The following is a 17,864-nucleotide window of genomic DNA, read 5'->3' on the forward strand; positions in this document are numbered from 1 at the left end:
ACTTATACCCATTTTGGCGTCTCTTCACTGGCTTCCTGTCCCAGTGAGATCAGATTTTAAGGTTCTGCTGCTAACCTATAAAATTATTCATGGACTGGCACCTCCCTACCTAGCTGACCTAATTAAACCTTATGTACCGGCCCGGGCTCTGCGTTCTCAGGGTGCAGGACTACTTTTGTCCCTAAGGTGAATAAGAAGTCTGTGGGTCACAGAGCTTTCTCTTATCGTGCCCCTGTTCTGTGGAATGATCTCCCTGCGTCAATAAAACAGTCAGATTCTGTGGAGATTTTCAAGTCCAGACTTAAGACGCACTTATTTTCCCTTTCGTATTGGCAGCATACTGGCATAGTATAGTTCTACGCTTTTTACTCTTTTAATTCATTTTATTAGTAAACGGAGCGTGCCGCAGCCTCAACTTTATCTAAAGTCTGGGTCTTTTAGTGAAGCTTAGTGCTAGTGGCCGGAGATCACCTTAGTATTTCTTCTGTTTTTCTTGTTGCTTAATGCTTACAAATTATACAGTATTTTTTTTAACCGTATTCATTTTTCTGCCACCTGATTCTGTTTTTTCTCTCTGTTTGAGGTGCGGCTCCATCCAGAGATGGGAGTGGATGTTTTCTTCTGCAGGCCTCCCATCCTGTGCACCGGCATAAACTGCTAAAATCTCCCAAAATTTCTTGTATATTCATTTTGTAAATTGTTTTGTCAATTGTCTCGGTAGCATGTCTGGTTTGACTGAGATTTCTTCTCAGGGAGTTTTTTATTACCACTGTCGCCTGTGTGCATGTTCTGGGGGTTGGTAAGGTTAGACCTTACTTGTGTGAAGTGCCTTGAGGCAACTTTGTTGTGATCTGGTGCTCTATAAATTAAATAAATTGAATTGAATTGCTTGGCTCATGGACTAAGTGCTCGCATAGCTGCAGAAAATCCAGCTAGAATTTGCTGATTGTGTTTAAAGTTTGATCAAAGTTTTTTTTTTAGATTCTGTGGTTGTTCAGCAGGCCCCCTTGGACAACGGGAACCTGACCAGTGGCCCGTAGTAACTCAAGTTTGATACCTTTGCTTTAGGAATACTCATAGGTTCGAGACAGTGGTAGGTCCAAGTCATTCAAACATGCTAATATTCTTCAAACCAAAAGGGACCACACCATCTGGACTAAAGAAGTCCTACCTGTCCAGATACAATGGTGGTCGTTATCTTCTTCACGGTAGTAACAACCACAGGGGGAACATCTCCCACTCTGGGCTCCTGCAGCAAGGTGGTCACTTCAGTATCAAAAGTTGCTTCTTGTTTCTTCATGTAGGCTTCATCTTGTTAACAAGATGATGCATTTACAGTTATGGGACCTCAGTATTTGTGAGCTTCATTAGTTTTTGTCATCATCTAAACAACAGTCCTCCTGCCTGTCTCTCTGTCTGTCCAGGTGATGATGTAACACATTATCCTTTGAATGGCCTATTGGATGGTCCAACATTTGTGATGGACCAGAAGTTTGTTGAAGACTGGCATTCCTGTCATTTACCTCCACTGGACTGAATGGTTATTGGTGTCTTTAAGCTAGCCACGAACTAACATACCTTCCTCCAGCAAACTGGCGGAGGCGGAGGCTTCTCCGAGCTGGTTCTTAGCAAAGATAACATATTCTCCAGCATCATCAGCAAAGGTCATTGAAATCTCCAACCTGCATTCTCCAGTCTCCTTCTTGTAGGTGACTTTGTATCTGGCAGACAGAATGCAAAAAGCACATTAATGTGTTCATAGTCACAATGTCAGTGGAAGGGGAAAAGACCAGGAACGAGCAAACTTCACATGTGCAACATCCATTGATATAAGCAAGACGGTGATCATTGTTTGGGCACCGATGACCCACAGTAGCTTTTACTCAATGTTTTTGAAATGGAGCAATACTTCCACCTGATGGACATTTACCATTAATGCAAGTTCCTCCAAGAGCTCTAGTTGTGAATATCCATGTGTGCTGAAAGTACAGACTACATACTAACATCTGACCAAACTTAGAGAATCTATTATCTGATGAGTCACCTGCTCACCGAATGTGTTCGTGAGTCAGCCAATGGACACACACACACACACACACACACACACACACACACACACACACACACACACAGTCAACCCAAGAATTGTTCTTCAAGAATTTGATTTGGCAAAGGTCAAGGTGACCGGGGTTAAGGTCAAGGAAGTTTTTTTCAAAAAAATTTTGCATCAAACTTACACATATGGAGGTGGATTTTGGAATTGCTCAGGCAAGGTTAGCAAAAGGTCAAACATTCAGGTGAAAGTCAATCTCATGGAGGTCAAAGGTCATATTTCCATCAGGCAATGAAATGTGTTGTTGACCGAGAATTCTGTCTTTAACAAGATGAACACATTTTTACTGATCCTATACTTAACTACATACCAACCATCAACCTTAATGTGTTCATGAAGATGGGCATGTGGTGCCTAGTTGAGATAACAAGGCTAACTAGATCAATACTGTCAATAACTGATTAATACAACCTCCTTTCGTCTTACAGTCGACTACAACCTGGACCATGTAAATCTGTGAAACTCTTCTGACTCTGTGTGGAAGACATTCATCAATAATTCATCAGTCATAATCCTGATGTGACATCATGTGGGGGAGGGGCCATAACTCAGCACAGGGCCTGTTTTGTACCTGTATCCTGTTGTGAGCGGCACACTGTTCTTCTTCCAGATGATGTGGGGTTTGGGGCTTCCTCCCACCTGACACTCAAAACACAACACTTCCTCCCTCCACCAGCTTCTGAACAGTTGGTTTGGTGATGAAGAACGGAGCAGCAGCAGCGGCCATGTCAGACTCGGCCACGCCCACCTCTCTGATTTCTTCAGACACTCTGGAAAAACACACCTCACTTTAGCACAGACTGCAACCATTACACTGGCCGGGGCGTGTGTGCGTGTGTGTGCGTGTATGTGTGTGTGTGTGTGTGTGTGTGTGTGTGTGTGCGAGAGAGAAATGAATTCAAATGAACAATCTAAACTTGTTTCTTTACGAAATTATGAAATTAATTTATACATTTATCTATATGCCGTACCATATGTCTTTGTTAAGGAGCATAAGACAAAGTCTTTCAGCAGGAAAGAACATATTTTAATGTGTGACAGCATCCTGTATCGTAACTGATCGCTGCTGTTTCTAACAACCAAAGCGTGGGAAGTTATGGATTATTGTATTTGGGGATATACACCTTCCTCAGAATAAATAAAGGCACTGGGGGCGCAATAGGGACACATCCAAGATGGCGGCCGTACCAATACGTCAAGTACAATAGGCAGCGGCAGTCCATGAGGCGTCTACGTATATAATATCTATGATATAAAACCACTCACTATATATATAAAGCTGCAGAGCTGCCATCTTACCACTCCCTTCTGTCGTACACGTGTTTGGACTGACGTGAGTCACGTGATCACTGTCTGACGACATACATCTCAGCCATTACTGCTAGCATAAATGCTATGTATAAGTGTAGCATCAAACATCTGTTTTAAACAATCAATTTCTGTACATTTCTTGACCATTTTTATTTATACTTTGCAGAAACAGATCTGATTTTGTTTTAGGTAATTCATCAATGCTGAAATACAGAATTAAAAAAACCTCACAGTTTCTCCTGAGCAGTTTCAACAATTTGGGTGACAGCAGTGACCTCCTCTCTGCTCTCAATGTCCTCGGACACTGAAAGACAAAGACATAGTGTCCGAATGAGAAAACACAGTGAAGGACAGTCACACCAATGAACAAGACTTCTTGCCTACCTGAGGACAATACAACAGATAAAGGGTTGTAGGGTTAGGGTTAGAAAGACCTGTGCAAGATTATGACCACCATTACAAACAAGCAATGACAGATATCTCAAAGCAGGACCTAAAACAAAACAAAAAAAGACCCAAAACAAAACCTTGAGGAGCACCGAGATTACTGTTGCAAGAGTCATTCATGTAAACCACAAAAAGCTTCCTGTTTGACAAGGTCTGTTGACAAATAAATAAATAAAAGTTTTTTTTTCTTATTTACTGACCCTGGACAAGCAGGAAGCAGGATGTGCTGACAGTTCCCGCCTTATTGGTGGCGGTGCAGGTGAAGCGGCCACTGTCTTCAGCAAATGCTTCACGGATGATGAGTCGGGCAAATCCATTCTCATAGCTGATCTGGAAATCAATGGAGCTCTCAATCTTGTAGTCCTCTCTGAACCACATGATAACAGGCGCTGGATGACCACTGATCTGGCACTCCAGCGTCACTGATTCGCCCTCCGTCACATTTGTGTTCTTCAAACCCTACAGAAAAAAATTAACAGACCATAAGATCCTTAAAATTTAGGTTTCCTCAAGCCAAACGAAATCTATTTTCGGATTGGAGAAAAACTACTCACAGCCAGCAGTGTGGGCGGGACCACGCCTTCAATGGTGGACGGCACAGCGGCGACCTCAGCCACCTGTGGAACAGTCGCAGCTTCATTAGCACTGATTTAGGTTCTCAACTGGTCAGTTTACATCAACTTGACCAACACAAGAAAGACATGAAGGATAAGAAGCTGCTATTTACAGCCAATGTAGAAAACTGTAAAAATAACAAACAAACAAAACAAAAAACAAGTAAAAACCAAAGCGGCGGTGGAGACGTAGCGGACTGAAGAGGTGAGGAAGAGGGTGTCAGTACCACGGACAAACACGTTAACGTCTTTATTATGGGGACATTTAATCCTGGATTCTCACAGACATCAAGAAAACCCAACTCAAAGAAGGAAGTCCCACCCTATAGCGCCACCTAGTGGCTGCACTGTTAATGACATGTCACAACAAGAAACAATATGATTGACATGTAATGTGTAACTGACAGTCGAGGTCAAGTTTGGGTTCATCACTATCGCCAACGCTCTTTGGATTTACACGTTTCCTGTTGGTTCTCGACAAAAGTCATCTGACGAGCAGGAAAACCCAAAACAAGTTGGATAAAGATAAAGCGTCTTACAATCAGATCAACATTTTTCTCATCTGGAACTTTAGAGGCGAAAACAGAACTGACTGTTTTCGATGAAGCGGTGAGAAGTGCGTTTACATGTCAGGTTTTCTTGTCCTGTGTAGATCCACTCCTCTAATCCAGATTACACACCTGAGCTTCCCAGTCCTTATACAGCGTGTCCCCGCCCCCCATGTGCACCACTCCTGCCTGGACCTGAGACACAAAACGACTCTGGTATTTCCCAGATAAATCTGTGAATGGTGGAGGGAGGGCTCCGGTGTCACTCTCATCTCCGCGCCTCGGCGCAACGGTGAAGGAGACTTGACCGGCCTGGTGATCTTTCTAGTGGCGACAGTGGACGAGGCCAGCTCTTTCTGCAGAGTAGCCATAGCCGAGCCGGCGATGGAAACCTGACCGGCCCAAGAGGAAAAGCAATACCACCGTCACCAAGAATTTATTTTCTGCAGAACAAACGGTGTTAACGCACAGCACGCGGCGGTTCTGCATTAGTCGATGATAACTCAACCAGATTAAAGGATTAGCGCCTGGATTCTGATGAAGGGATTAACAAGGTTAAAGGGAGTTTCAGCTGGTTGTAGAAATGATTTTATGGTTCAGACAAGCGGGTTAACCAGTTCGTGCGGTTTGGGTTTCTGGTACTGGGGAAGCAGCCGGTGAGTCACGGGTTATTGGGGATCTTGCCTCTGCTTACCTCATAGCTAGAATCAGGTTTTGGTACAGAAACTTTGGAAACTGTGAAATGTGGAAGTGGGGATGGAGCAGGACCAGTTTCCACAGGGGTGGTGGTCTGAATCTACAGTAACACAACCCACAGAGAGCATCAAACCCGGAGCCACAACACAGGGCTGCTGGTCTACAGATATCACACACAACAACCACATATGTCATCTGACTCTAAAGTCTTGCATTTATCGAATAATTTCTGCTTGTGTGTTAATAGTTTGGTTCTTGCACAGACCAAATCAACCTGATGATGTCGTATTTCTTTCTGATTCAGTATTTGAGCTGTCACCCGTCTGACCTGCGGTGGCTGTTCCGGTGGGACCTTCTTAGCAGCACTAAGCTTTCTTTCTGCTGCCCAGGTATCCTGGTACTGTTGATCAGCAGCCACAGTAACTGCCTGCTTCCTTAACTCCGCCTGTACGGCCTCGCCTTCTTCCTCCTGACCGTCCTCTGCGTGTCCTGGCTTAAGGATCCGAGCCAGATCGACTGCGGCCAACACGGTGGCCACGGCCTCGGCTCTTTTTCCTCCCTCAGCCTGGAGACACAACCAGCAGCACAGAGACCTCAGCACAGCCACGGCAGGATGTTCACACTCAGGTCGGTGTGTCTCAGCACACCTTTAAAATAACCAAGAAATATTTTCACATGAACAACTTTGTCCCTGTGTTTTACGATGACCTTGGACCATACAAATACTTGGGTATGCCACAAATATGTCAAGAATTTTAGGTTTTTTTCTTGTGGATGTAAAAGTAGTAAATCATCTGACAGCAAAATTGTTAGTTAAAAGAAAAGAATAAATAAAGATAATGAATAAAGAGATGATGAATGATTTAAAAGTCATTTGTAAGAAAGTTTTATCATTTAAGATAAGAAATGGTTTGAATGGGATAAAAAAATTAAAATGAGATAAATAAAATGAAGGGATTAAATGATGTGAATGGAACAAATGAGACTAATGGATTAAATATTGTGAACTGAATAAATGTCATGATGAGATAAATGAGATAAATGGTATAAATGTCGCCAACACGACAAATGTCTTGAATGGGATAAAAGTCAGGACACTCATTTGTTTGTGAACACACTCCGTATGAGCTAATCTGTGCGTATTTAATAGTGTGACATGCTGAAAAAGAAACCCAGCGAGGAGCTGATGGTGAATGAAGAGCAACACGAAGAGAAAAACAAAGTGCTGCGGTGAAGAAGGTGAGAAGACAACCACAAAATCAAAAAAGAGGAAGTGGAAGCGGTGACAAGCTGTGGGGCATCTACTCGTGACAGACGTACCGCTACCTCAGTCTGCTGGTCGCCACTAAGCTGAAGTTGACTCCGCCCATCCTCAGGAATGTCAGAAAGAATGTCCTCCATCACTCAAACTTGGTGCCATGCCGCCATCACAGAACCTGAAAGTCTGTTCACGTGAACCGTGTGTGTGGGTCCCGGCAGAGCACACACCTGTAGAGGTGTGTGATGGACCTGAACACATCCCAGAACTCTCTTTGTTACTTTTGTCATCCACTGCGTCCAGGCCGCTTTCAGCAGTGCCACCTAGTGCTTGCTCTTCTTCCACTGATGACATCACAGGTCCCATTTCCTGGATACCAGCAGCCTCATCAAACGTTTTCCAAACACCAACATGCTTCATGTTGGATTGACCGTCACACGCGGCGTCCTCGCGGCCACTCGGGGTAAACTCGCCGTCAGTCAGCATCCCAGATGATGCTGCTGCATGCTGCATCTGAACGTTCATGAGTTACATTAAAACAGCAGTTTGTAAGAGATCTTGAGCACAAGAAGTCATCACACCTGAAGCCAACTTGGAGCAGCTGACACACCTGTCAATCAAGCTGTAACATCTAGTTCTGGATCTCTATCTCTGAAACAATCTCCACACGGCACACAGAAAAAGACATAAGTGACGTGAAGTCTTGTTTTTCTAGAGAGCTGGTCTTTGGTGTTGGTGGGTTTTGAGAACATTCTCATCCTCTAGTGGTCATGAGAAGAATTGCAACATAAAGGTTCCCAGCCCCCTTTTTCGTTCATGATTTGAGAGCCACAGCAGGATCAAAACACACATTTATAAAAATGTCTGATAGTTCAGTTTTTAATCTGATCTATCTGATAAGTGGATCATTGACCACCAGAGGGCAGTGTGGTCCATCATCTGGACACGTGGCGTCGTCCTTACCTCTTTGACCCCAACGACATGGCGCTCCTCGCCGACCTTGGTGATGGTGGCCATCCTGGTCACAGTGGTGTAAGTGGTTCCGGCTATGTATTCTCCCTGTTTCCACGGCGGCAGGACATCGGCACACACAGCGACCTGCTTCCTCGTGGTGACAGGGGACTTGACCGGCCTGAAGAAGGAAACAGTGTGATGAATTGGAGGTTGACATGGCGACGAGGGGAGGAAGCCTCCAATAACATCGGCGCTGTTACTGTTACTTTAGTAATGAAAATTAAAGTGTTTCCTTCTTGGAATCAGGAACAAAACAAAACACTGAATTGGAACAATGAATCCTGTTGTGGGTTGTTTTGTTTGTTTTTTTCATTCTACTAATGAATTATTGTAAACATGTCTCCTAAAGACGCCAAAACAATCAAAATGTCCTGTTACAATGATAGTTTTCCAAAGCACCGTAGTACGATGCAAATGTGACACGTGATCCTCATAAGGAAGGGAACCGCTTCAAACCCACCGACTCAAAAACATCACAAGACCTGGTGACAGAGGTAACCCCGCCTCCACGATAAAACACATGACTCTGTCCTCTGCATTTAACACATCCAGATCTCATCACTAGGGGCAGCGTGCAGCCACACCTCAGCACCTGGTTGACCTCCACGACGTAAGGAACGTCACACTAAGGGGTACCTTCTGACGGTGAGAAGAAACCCACACAGACGGGAAGCGGGTTCTTGGGCAATCAAACCCATGATGTTAGCTCTACTTGCTAACCCTGGCTCCACCATTTTCTCGACCTCTCAGCCACAGCAAACTGAAAACTGACTTTGATAAATGAGATGGGCTCCTGCCCTACCTGTCACCTTGGATGGAACACGGAGCGTTCTGGGAGGTTATGTTCTTACTGTGAGCTACGTTTTGCAGATTAATGAGTTCAGGAACTTGGATCTGAGTCTAAAGCACTGGCTCATGGTGTTGCTGTCATTTTGTCTACATGGTACATATACATCAATATGGTGAAGCTCCTCCCACCTGACAGGTGTGGGTGTGGGCGCCTTCACGGGTCTGACAGGTGACAGCGATTGCTGGCGTCCTGCTGTCACCTTAGTAACCAGAGATGGCTGAGTCGGGGACTTGGATGTGGGTTTGGGAGGAATCTTGGGTGGAGTTTTGTGAGCCAGTGCGGCGCCCTCCACCTGCACCTCCATCATGGCGGTGGCCTGGAACGCGGCCTCCATCCTCTGAGGTGAGAAGAGATCAGATTAACTTTCACTGACATTAAAGGAGAAAAACATTATTATCCTGCATGAGATGAACTTTAATTAGAATAAATGGGATAAGAAAAATGATTTTGATTAGATTTTTTGGGACCACAATAGGCTCCACCCCCATGTGGGTTTCAGTTTTATGACTAGTTTTATAGGACTAATCCTGTTCTTTTTTTAAAACAGATGAGTAGCACAGGCACAGATTACCATCATGCTGAGGTTCAGTTTCTTACTCATGGACACTTCAACAGGAGGGACTGGGATTTGACCATTTGATTGGAGGGCAAACCACTGAGATCTGGTCTAAGATTTTGAATAAATAAATGAGACTGAAACCAGAAATGATGATGAGATGATGAGACAGATTATAAAATGAGATTATCTGAGATGATATAAAAATGAAGAAAGATGAAGATGCATCTGAAGAGAAGAACAGAAATAAAACTAATATAAAAAGAAATGATATGACATAACATCAATAAGAATGAGATCATTTACAGTCGAAGAGAAAAGTACACTCATAATAATAATAGTAATAATAATAATAATCAGACTACAGCAGGTTTGATGTTACTGTCAGAACGTTTTGTACAACAGGTTTATCAGTTTGAACATTAAATATCTTGTCTTTGTGGTGTATTTAATTGAATATAGGTTGAAGAGGATTTGAAAATCATTGCATTCTGTTTTTATTTACATTTACAGAACATCCTAACTTCATTGGAATTGGGGTTGTAGAAAACAACTGAAATATCTTTTGTGAAGATGTTCACCTTTTCCACTCTGGTCTGTCGAGTCTGTGAGATCTCAGATGCTGAAATCACCGTCTTAGTTTTCTTTGCTGGTACGGCTTCTTCACCTGAACACACAATCAGTTACGTTACGAATAAACATTAGAAAACAAACTTACAAATAAACCTACATGTACGCTCCAAAACTCACACAAAACATCATATAATGTACTCGTATATAAACATTTGAAAACATAGTAGTGACCAAAAAAAAAAAAAAAAAAAAAATATATATATATATATATTTTTTTTTTTTAAGAAGAAACAATAATACAAGCAAAGTGTCACGCACGTGGGGCGACATCGCTCATGGTTCCAAACATGATGTGCCAAATTTTTAGGCCGCAATGAAACAGGAAATGTCAATGTTGAACACTTCCTGGAGCTACAGCAGAGGACATTAACCTGTTTTTCATTATGTTGTCATGTTTATCCTCTGTAAGGTCTTTGTGTAACTTTTTGTTTGTCTGAATTTTAAAAAAATGAAAAGAAAATTAAAAAAAAAAGAAAAAGAGGAAATCTCACGTCAATAGTGGAGATTGCGCGGGAATTCAGTGGAAAGTTGACACTGAAACTGGAAATGCTAAATGTTGAACACTTCCTGGAAATGATTAATCTGTCATTAACCTGATCTGCAGTGATTAAATCATTACTTAAGAAATCTAATCTTGACCATAGTGTATTCAAAAATTACAGGCCGATATCAAATCTATCATTTTGTTCCAAAATTTTAGAAAAGGTGGTTTCACAGCAGCTCATAGACCACCTCACTGAGAATGATCTTTTTGAGCTCAGTGCTGCGTTTGATACTTTGGTTTATCATATTTTGCTCGATAGGTTGGAGAATCTTTTTGGGATTACTGGACGTGCCCTTGCCTGGTTGATGTCATATCTGTCCAGTTGTTCTCAATGTGTTTTGTACAGTAACACTACGTCTAACCTTAGTGACATAACATTTGGGGTTCCACAGGGATCTGTTTTTGGCCCCTTGCTTTTCTACCTGTATGTGGCACCCCTTGGGCGTATACTGCGGAGTTTTGGGATTGCCTTTCATTGTTACACTGATGATACTCAGTTGTACACGCAGAAACAGATCTAAGAAATGGCTGAAAGCAAACCAGTCATGTATACTCACACTTAAACTCATCATCCTCTTGGGTCACTAAACTTCAGAGTGTCTTTAACGGTAAATAGTCTGTCCCTGTTGTGTTCTTATAGTGTATTGTCTGTCTGAAACTGTAGTCTGTTCAGTCTATGCATTTGTCACGTGTTGTGTTGTGTTGTAACTGTTTCTGTTTTAACCTGCCTTAGGACAACAGATGAAATTTAGCTATTGTGCTAATTCTGGCATATTTATGTTTAAGATGTGCAAAAACATTGATTAATATGCACTGTCCTAATTCAAATAAAAAAGAAAGAAAGAACTGCGGGAAATCTCACTCCCATAAAATCCCTGGAGGACTGTCTTCTATCAGTGAGAAGTTGGATGTCCAGTAACTTCCTACTTTTAAACTCTGATAAGATTGATATGATGGTTCTTGGTCCAGCGAGAAATCGTCATCAGTTTGACCAGCTGGCACTTGGCCTAGGGTTACGTGTCATACATCATATGGACAAAATGAGGGACCGTGGGGTAATTTTTGATCCCACATCAGGGATGTTACTAGGACTGCTTTTTTCCATCTGTGAAATATAGCAAGGATCTGCCCCATCCTGTCCATGGCTGATGCTGAGACCCTGATTCATGCTTTTGTTTCTTCTAGACTAGATTATTGTAATGTTCTATTTTCAGGGTTACCGCAGTCCAGCAATAGGGGTCTCCACTGGTTCAGGACGCTGCAGCCAGACTTCTGACACGTAGCAGAAGGTCTGAACATATCACACCCATTTTGGCATCTTTGCACTGGCTCCCTGTCTCTGTGAGAGCAGATTTTAAGGTTTTGTTATTGACTTATAAGGTTGTTCATGGACTGGCGCCATCTTATCTGGCTGATCTGGTGGAACTTTACGTGCCGGCCCAGGCTTTGCGGTCGCAGGATGCGGGACTTCTCTGTGTTCCCAGGGTGAAGAAGAAGTCAGCAGGTCATACAGCCTTGTCTCATCATGCACCCACCCTGTGGAACAGTCTTCCTGCAACCGTGAGGCAGTCAGAGTCCGTGGGCATTTTTAAGTCAAGACTGAAAACCCATTTTTATTCTCTTTCTTTTTTTATTTTAATTTTTTTTAACATTTATTCTTTATTATTATTCACAGATCACATTACACAGCCAATATTGGTCATCCAGAGAAAGGAATAAAAGGAAAAGAAAAAAAAAAACAGCATAAAAAAAACCTTGCTGTTAGTAACAATACTATTACTGTGTAATGTTTAATAAAGTGCTGAGAACAAAACAGCAACATGTATTTTATATGTTTGTAAAAGGACAAGACCAAGAAAGGGGGGGGGGGGGGGCAATAATAATAAGAAGTACTACCTAATGAACAATAAATTAATGAACAATAAATTAAAAGGGGATGTATGGGCTAACAACAGGAAGTGGATTCTTTTGTAGGGACATATACAGTTATATTGTTTCATTTTGAGATATGTATATAGTACATACAAGACCAAACAATCCTTTTTAAACCAACAGAAATTAGCCAATGATGTTAAAGGGCAGAGAAGGAAGAGATGATTTAATTCATTAGGTCTGTAGGATGTGCCTATACCTTTTGAACATAGGAGACCCATTTTGACCATGACCTTGTGAATTTATTCATTTGTAGACAGAGTGAGAAAGTAATCTTTTCCATTATATAAATTTCATTAACAATATCCGTCCATTCCTCTATTGTGGGGAGGTCGGGATGTAGCCAGTGTCGGGTGATAGTTTTCTTGCCGGCAAAAATCAAAACACCAAATAAGTATTTGTTGAATTGGCCTGTGAGAAAGTTAACTTCTCCCATAATAAGTGTTTTGAAATGAAATGGTATTTTTATATGGAACATGTTTTCTAATATTCTGTGTATCTCAAACCAAAAACTTAAAATTGCTGGACATTCCCAAAATACGAGGTCTCTTAGATAATAAACCGACCCTTTTATTTTTATTTTTTAACTATATGGATTTGAATGACATGGGATTACACCAATCATGCTTGAACCCTCGTGCGCATGCGTGAGTTTTTTCACGCGTGTCGGTGACGTCATTTCCCTGTGTGCAGGCCTTGAGTGAGATGTGGTCCCGCCCTCTCGGCTGAATTCCTTTGTTTCACACGCTGCTCAAGACGGCGCGCGTTGCTTTATCAAAAATTTTTCTGGACCTGTGAGGAATATCCGAGTGGACACTATTCGAGAAATTAAGCTGGTTTTCTGTGAAAAGTTTAATGGCTGATGAGAGATTATGGGGTGTTTCTGTCGGTGTAAGGACTTCCCACGGAGCGGGACGTCCTGCAGCGCTTCCAGGCGCCGTCGTCGGCCTGTTTTGAGCTGAAAACATCCTAATTTAAGGCTTAATTCACCCAGGACATCGTGAGAGAACAGAGAAGATTCAGAAGAGGCCGGCATGAGGAATTTATGCGGACATTCCACTGTTTAAGGACATTTTTTTAATGAAAGACGTACGCGCAAATTCGCCGAGTCGTTTCCGTGACGACTCGGCAAATCTGTGTGCGCCGCGACAGGAAAAACACCTTCGTGTTGAAAACCATTTGTAGAATTCAGGCGGCTTTTAATGGCTTTCAACAAGTGAGTAACTGAGAAATTGTTTAACAGCTTGGGCATGTTCCAACTTGCCCGTTAAGATTTCCAACGGAGGTGTTTTTCCTGCCGCGACCCCCCGCGGTCGGGTCCAGCCCGACATGCGACTCTGCCCGCACGTTCTTTCATTACAAAATGACCGTTAACAATGGAATGTCCGAATAAACTCCTCATGCCGACTTCTTCTGAAAGTTCTCTGTTCTCTGACGACTTACTGCGTCAACAGAGCCTGAAATGTGGAAGTTTTCAACTTGAAACGGCGAGACGCTGCCGCCTCGAAGCGCAGATCGCCGTCAGGCGCCGTGAACCGTCCTTAAAGCGACACTACCAGACCAAAATCTCTCATCAGCCGTTAAAATTTTTACCGAAAACCAGCTGAATTTATTGAATGGTGTCCACTCAGTTGTGCCTTACAGTTTTGAAAAAAATTTTATCAAACAAAGCAACAGTCTCTGAGCCATTCCTAAACAATGAAAAAAATCGACGAGCGGGTGGACGACTCCTCACTCAAAGACTGCCCACAGGCGAATGACGTAACCGACAGGCGTGAAAAAACTCTCGCATGCCCACGAGGGTTCAAGCATGTCTGATGTAATCACACGTGATTCAAATCCATATGGTTTTTGAAAAAAATAATAAGGTCGGATACTTTTCTAATAGACCTCGTATATGCCAGTGATTAGCATCCCGGCTCCCGCACAACCTCCAACACAATGGGTCGTCTCCTGCAAAGTGAGCTTTCTGCTTGGGGGTCACAAAGAATCTGATTAGACATTTCCATGCAAATTCTCTCCATGTATGTGAGTTGGTGCATTTCCATTGAAACTCACAGTAACTGTCCCATTCCTCTCTCAAAATTTCAAAATTACATTCCTTCTCCCATTTATCTTTAATATAATCTGTAGAATAAGATTTTTTATTCATAAAGCTCTTATATAGTCTAGATATTGTACCCTTGCCTCGTTCCGATGAATAAGCACGTAATACCTCTTTTAGTATTGGATCATCAGGGTCCACTGTAAAATTTCTAATCACCTGGTTAAAATAATTACGTAATTGTAAATATCTGTAAAAGTCTTGCTTTTCCAGAAAGTGTTCCCTTCTCAGAGTCTCAAAACTTTTAAATTGTCCTTTATTTGTTATCGAGTGAAATGTTGTTATTCCCTTGATTATCCAGCATTTAAATCTACAGTCCAGTTGATTCGGTTTGAAGTCAGGGTCGTAGGCGCACCATCTAATTATTCCTAACTTGTCGTGTAGTTTATATATATCTTTAACAGAGTTCCAGATTTTAATTTGAAATTTTGTCCATGGATTTTGCAGTTTGTTTAAGCAATTCCCCAGGTCTTTATTACCCAATGCTGCCTGGATTGGGAGGTCCTTAATGAGTGACATTTCAATGTCTTTCCACCTGGCCTGGTAGTCTTGATTACACAAATTTATCACTGGTCTAATTTGGGATGAGAAAAAGTAATCCTTTAAATTTGGTACAGCCATTCCTCCTCTCTCTTTCGATAGTTGTAGTGTTCTAAACCTTACCCTGGGTTTTTTCCCCTGCCAAATGAATCTGGAAAATATATTATCCCATTCGGAGAATTGTTTTGTGGTCATTTCAACTGGAAGGGCCTGGAATAGAAAAAGAAATCTCGGGAGTATATTCATTTTTATGGTCTCCACCCTTTGAGTAAGGCTCATAAAGGGGTTGGAGTTCCATCTTTGTATATCTAGTTTTATTCTAGTAAGGAGTGGGTCATAGTTAGTCTTTGCTAATGTGGTAATGTCCTTTGGAAACAGTATGCCTAGATATTTCATTGAGTCTTTGTCCCAATTCAGATTAAATTTGTCCTTAATTTGTTTGGATGGAATATAATTATGTGTTAGGATTTGGGTTTTCTGAACATTCAGTTTATAGCCCGCGTATTTACCAAAGCTATCTAAAAGCTTGAATAGTTCAGAAAATGAGTGAGCGAGGTCTTTTAGGTATATTAGGATGTCATCCACGTACAGTGCAATTTATTTTTATTCTCTTTCTTATGAAAAGTTTTCATTTTTTATCAGTTTTATTCTTTTACTTCTGCTTTTAATTATATATTTGAAATTTTTTATTCATTTTTAATTATTTATTTTATGTTGTTTCGTGGTGACTTGAGACGGCTTTTGCTGTAATTTGGCGCATTATAAGCTAATTAAATTAAATTAATTAAATTAAAATTCCTGGACAAACAGTACAGGAGATTATCCTGTTTTACAGTTTTTGCTGTGGTAATTTCTATAAGGTTTTGGTGTAACATTTTGTGTTTGTTTCAATTCAAAAACAAACAAACAAACAAATAAATAAATAAATAAAGAGGAGATCTTGTGGGTAATCAGTGCACAGTCGACACTAAAACAGGAAATAAATGTTGAGTTGGCACTGAATCCAGGAATGCTAAAGTTAGAGGCAGCACGCACCTTGACAGCTCATGAGGTCAGTCAGTGCCTATTTAGTGTGTAAATTGCCTGAAGGTTTTTAGCCATGCTAATGCTTCCCATTTACTGAAAAAAGTCTGAAGGACCGAAATAACTTGGTGAAATGCTGAAGAGCTTTGCTCATTCATGTCCCCAGCATATATATATTACAAAAAGAACTGAGAAAGTGAAGTCATTCAGTTATGCTTGCCTTCATGCTAAGCTAACACTTAATCTATTAAGACAATCTCTTGGTGAAATTATACTGTACCTGCATTATTGGTAAATGTCCACCAGGCGGAGATATTGCTCCATTTCCAGATCCTTGAGAACAGGCTTCTGTGAGACTGTTGCTTATAGTTGTAGATTAACTGAGTGTGGCAGTTATTTATTTTCTGGCAACTGAAAAATTCCCACCTGAAGCTGAAAAATGGAACCTTTGACGATATTTCTTGAACAATACATTTATCGTTAAATTTGAAAATGATCACTGTGTGGTTTAAGGTAATTTAAGGACTGAATTCATTTTAAAAGCTGAAACTGTTTCTCTGTTATGATCAGATTTGTCCTCATGAATCCTGATGATTCTTTGCATTTTTAATACTTTTGAGTCTGTATTTGGTTTTAACATGATCACTGTTTTTGTGCTGTTTTTGTTCTTATTTGAATTTAATGTCAAATTAAAAGAAAAAGTCCAAAAACCTCCAGGCATCTCATATTTTGATATCTATTAACATGAATAAGCTCACCTTGAACCAGCAGCTCAGCAGTCGACGTGGCTCGTCCACTGCTGTTGGTGGCAGTTACAGAATATGTCCCAGAATCCTCTGGGAAGGCCTCGGCGATCATCAGGCTGTGCAGGTCTCCATCCTGGAGGATCCTGAAGTCGGCGGAGCTCTGGATCTCGGCTCCTTCTCTGTAGAACTTCACCACAGGTGTAGGGATTCCCGTGACCCGGACATCCAGCCTGAGCTGGCTGCCCTGTCTGACTGTGGAGCTCTGAAGTCTCTGAACGAAGCTAGGGGGCGCTGTCTCCACTGGACACATTGCACAGAATCAAACGTTCATACACAGTACCTGTAAAAAGTTCTCATCTCACAGCGCTGTTACTAACTTTTATTTTATGACATTAAGAAAACAACTTAGTTGCCCATCAGGTCAAAGGACATGACTGTCGGCTGATTTTTGTCCATGAGTTCGTCTCATTTTCACCAAAACTTAAAGAACATGTCACGTGTTTTTATCAGTTAGCAACACAACATCAAAGTATTCATGATTGTAAGTCTTAGTGGTTTTTAGTGGTCTCTGATGTTTTTTATTCCTCTCCCTGAGCGAGTTAATAGGTGCAAACGTCTCACTCAGCAAATCTGCATTTCCTGGAGTGTGACGTACTTATTAGCAAAACAGAAACATCCCGACGGCCGACAGACAGAGTGAAACGAAAGTGGTTATGTCTGATAACAAAGCTTTGGAGCTTTTCTTTGAATGTGATGCGGATTTACAGAGGAGACGACACACGTCACCCCGAAACTTTTTCAGAGTCTGTCAGATTTTGATGACGCTGCTGTTTGTGTCACAGGATGCTGGTTTACCGCTGCTGCGATCATGGACATGGACTGTCTCCACCACAAACGCAGACGTATGTCTCATATTGGAAAAACTCAGAAGACGC

General features: G+C 41.7%; 1 protein-coding gene across 1 annotated transcript in view; it reads right to left on the minus strand.

Moving 5' to 3' along the window:
• LOC117525277 (titin-like) overlaps positions 1–17,864 on the minus strand; it is a 363,294-nt gene that overhangs the window by 329,032 nt on the left and 16,398 nt on the right. The window contains 16 exon segments of the mRNA XM_034187118.1: positions 1,172–1,311; positions 1,579–1,721; positions 2,685–2,764; positions 2,766–2,863; positions 3,651–3,728; positions 4,072–4,330; positions 4,426–4,488; positions 5,166–5,284; positions 5,287–5,425; positions 5,728–5,829; positions 6,058–6,294; positions 7,282–7,500; positions 7,951–8,159; positions 8,978–9,188; positions 9,989–10,074; positions 16,942–17,229. Coding sequence (XP_034043009.1) covers positions 1,172–1,311; positions 1,579–1,721; positions 2,685–2,764; positions 2,766–2,863; positions 3,651–3,728; positions 4,072–4,330; positions 4,426–4,488; positions 5,166–5,284; positions 5,287–5,425; positions 5,728–5,829; positions 6,058–6,294; positions 7,282–7,500; positions 7,951–8,159; positions 8,978–9,188; positions 9,989–10,074; positions 16,942–17,229 — 2,471 coding nt within the window.

This window comes from Thalassophryne amazonica, chromosome 14 (assembly GCF_902500255.1).
Source record: "Thalassophryne amazonica chromosome 14, fThaAma1.1, whole genome shotgun sequence".
Classification (NCBI taxonomy): Eukaryota; Metazoa; Chordata; class Actinopteri; order Batrachoidiformes; family Batrachoididae; genus Thalassophryne; species Thalassophryne amazonica.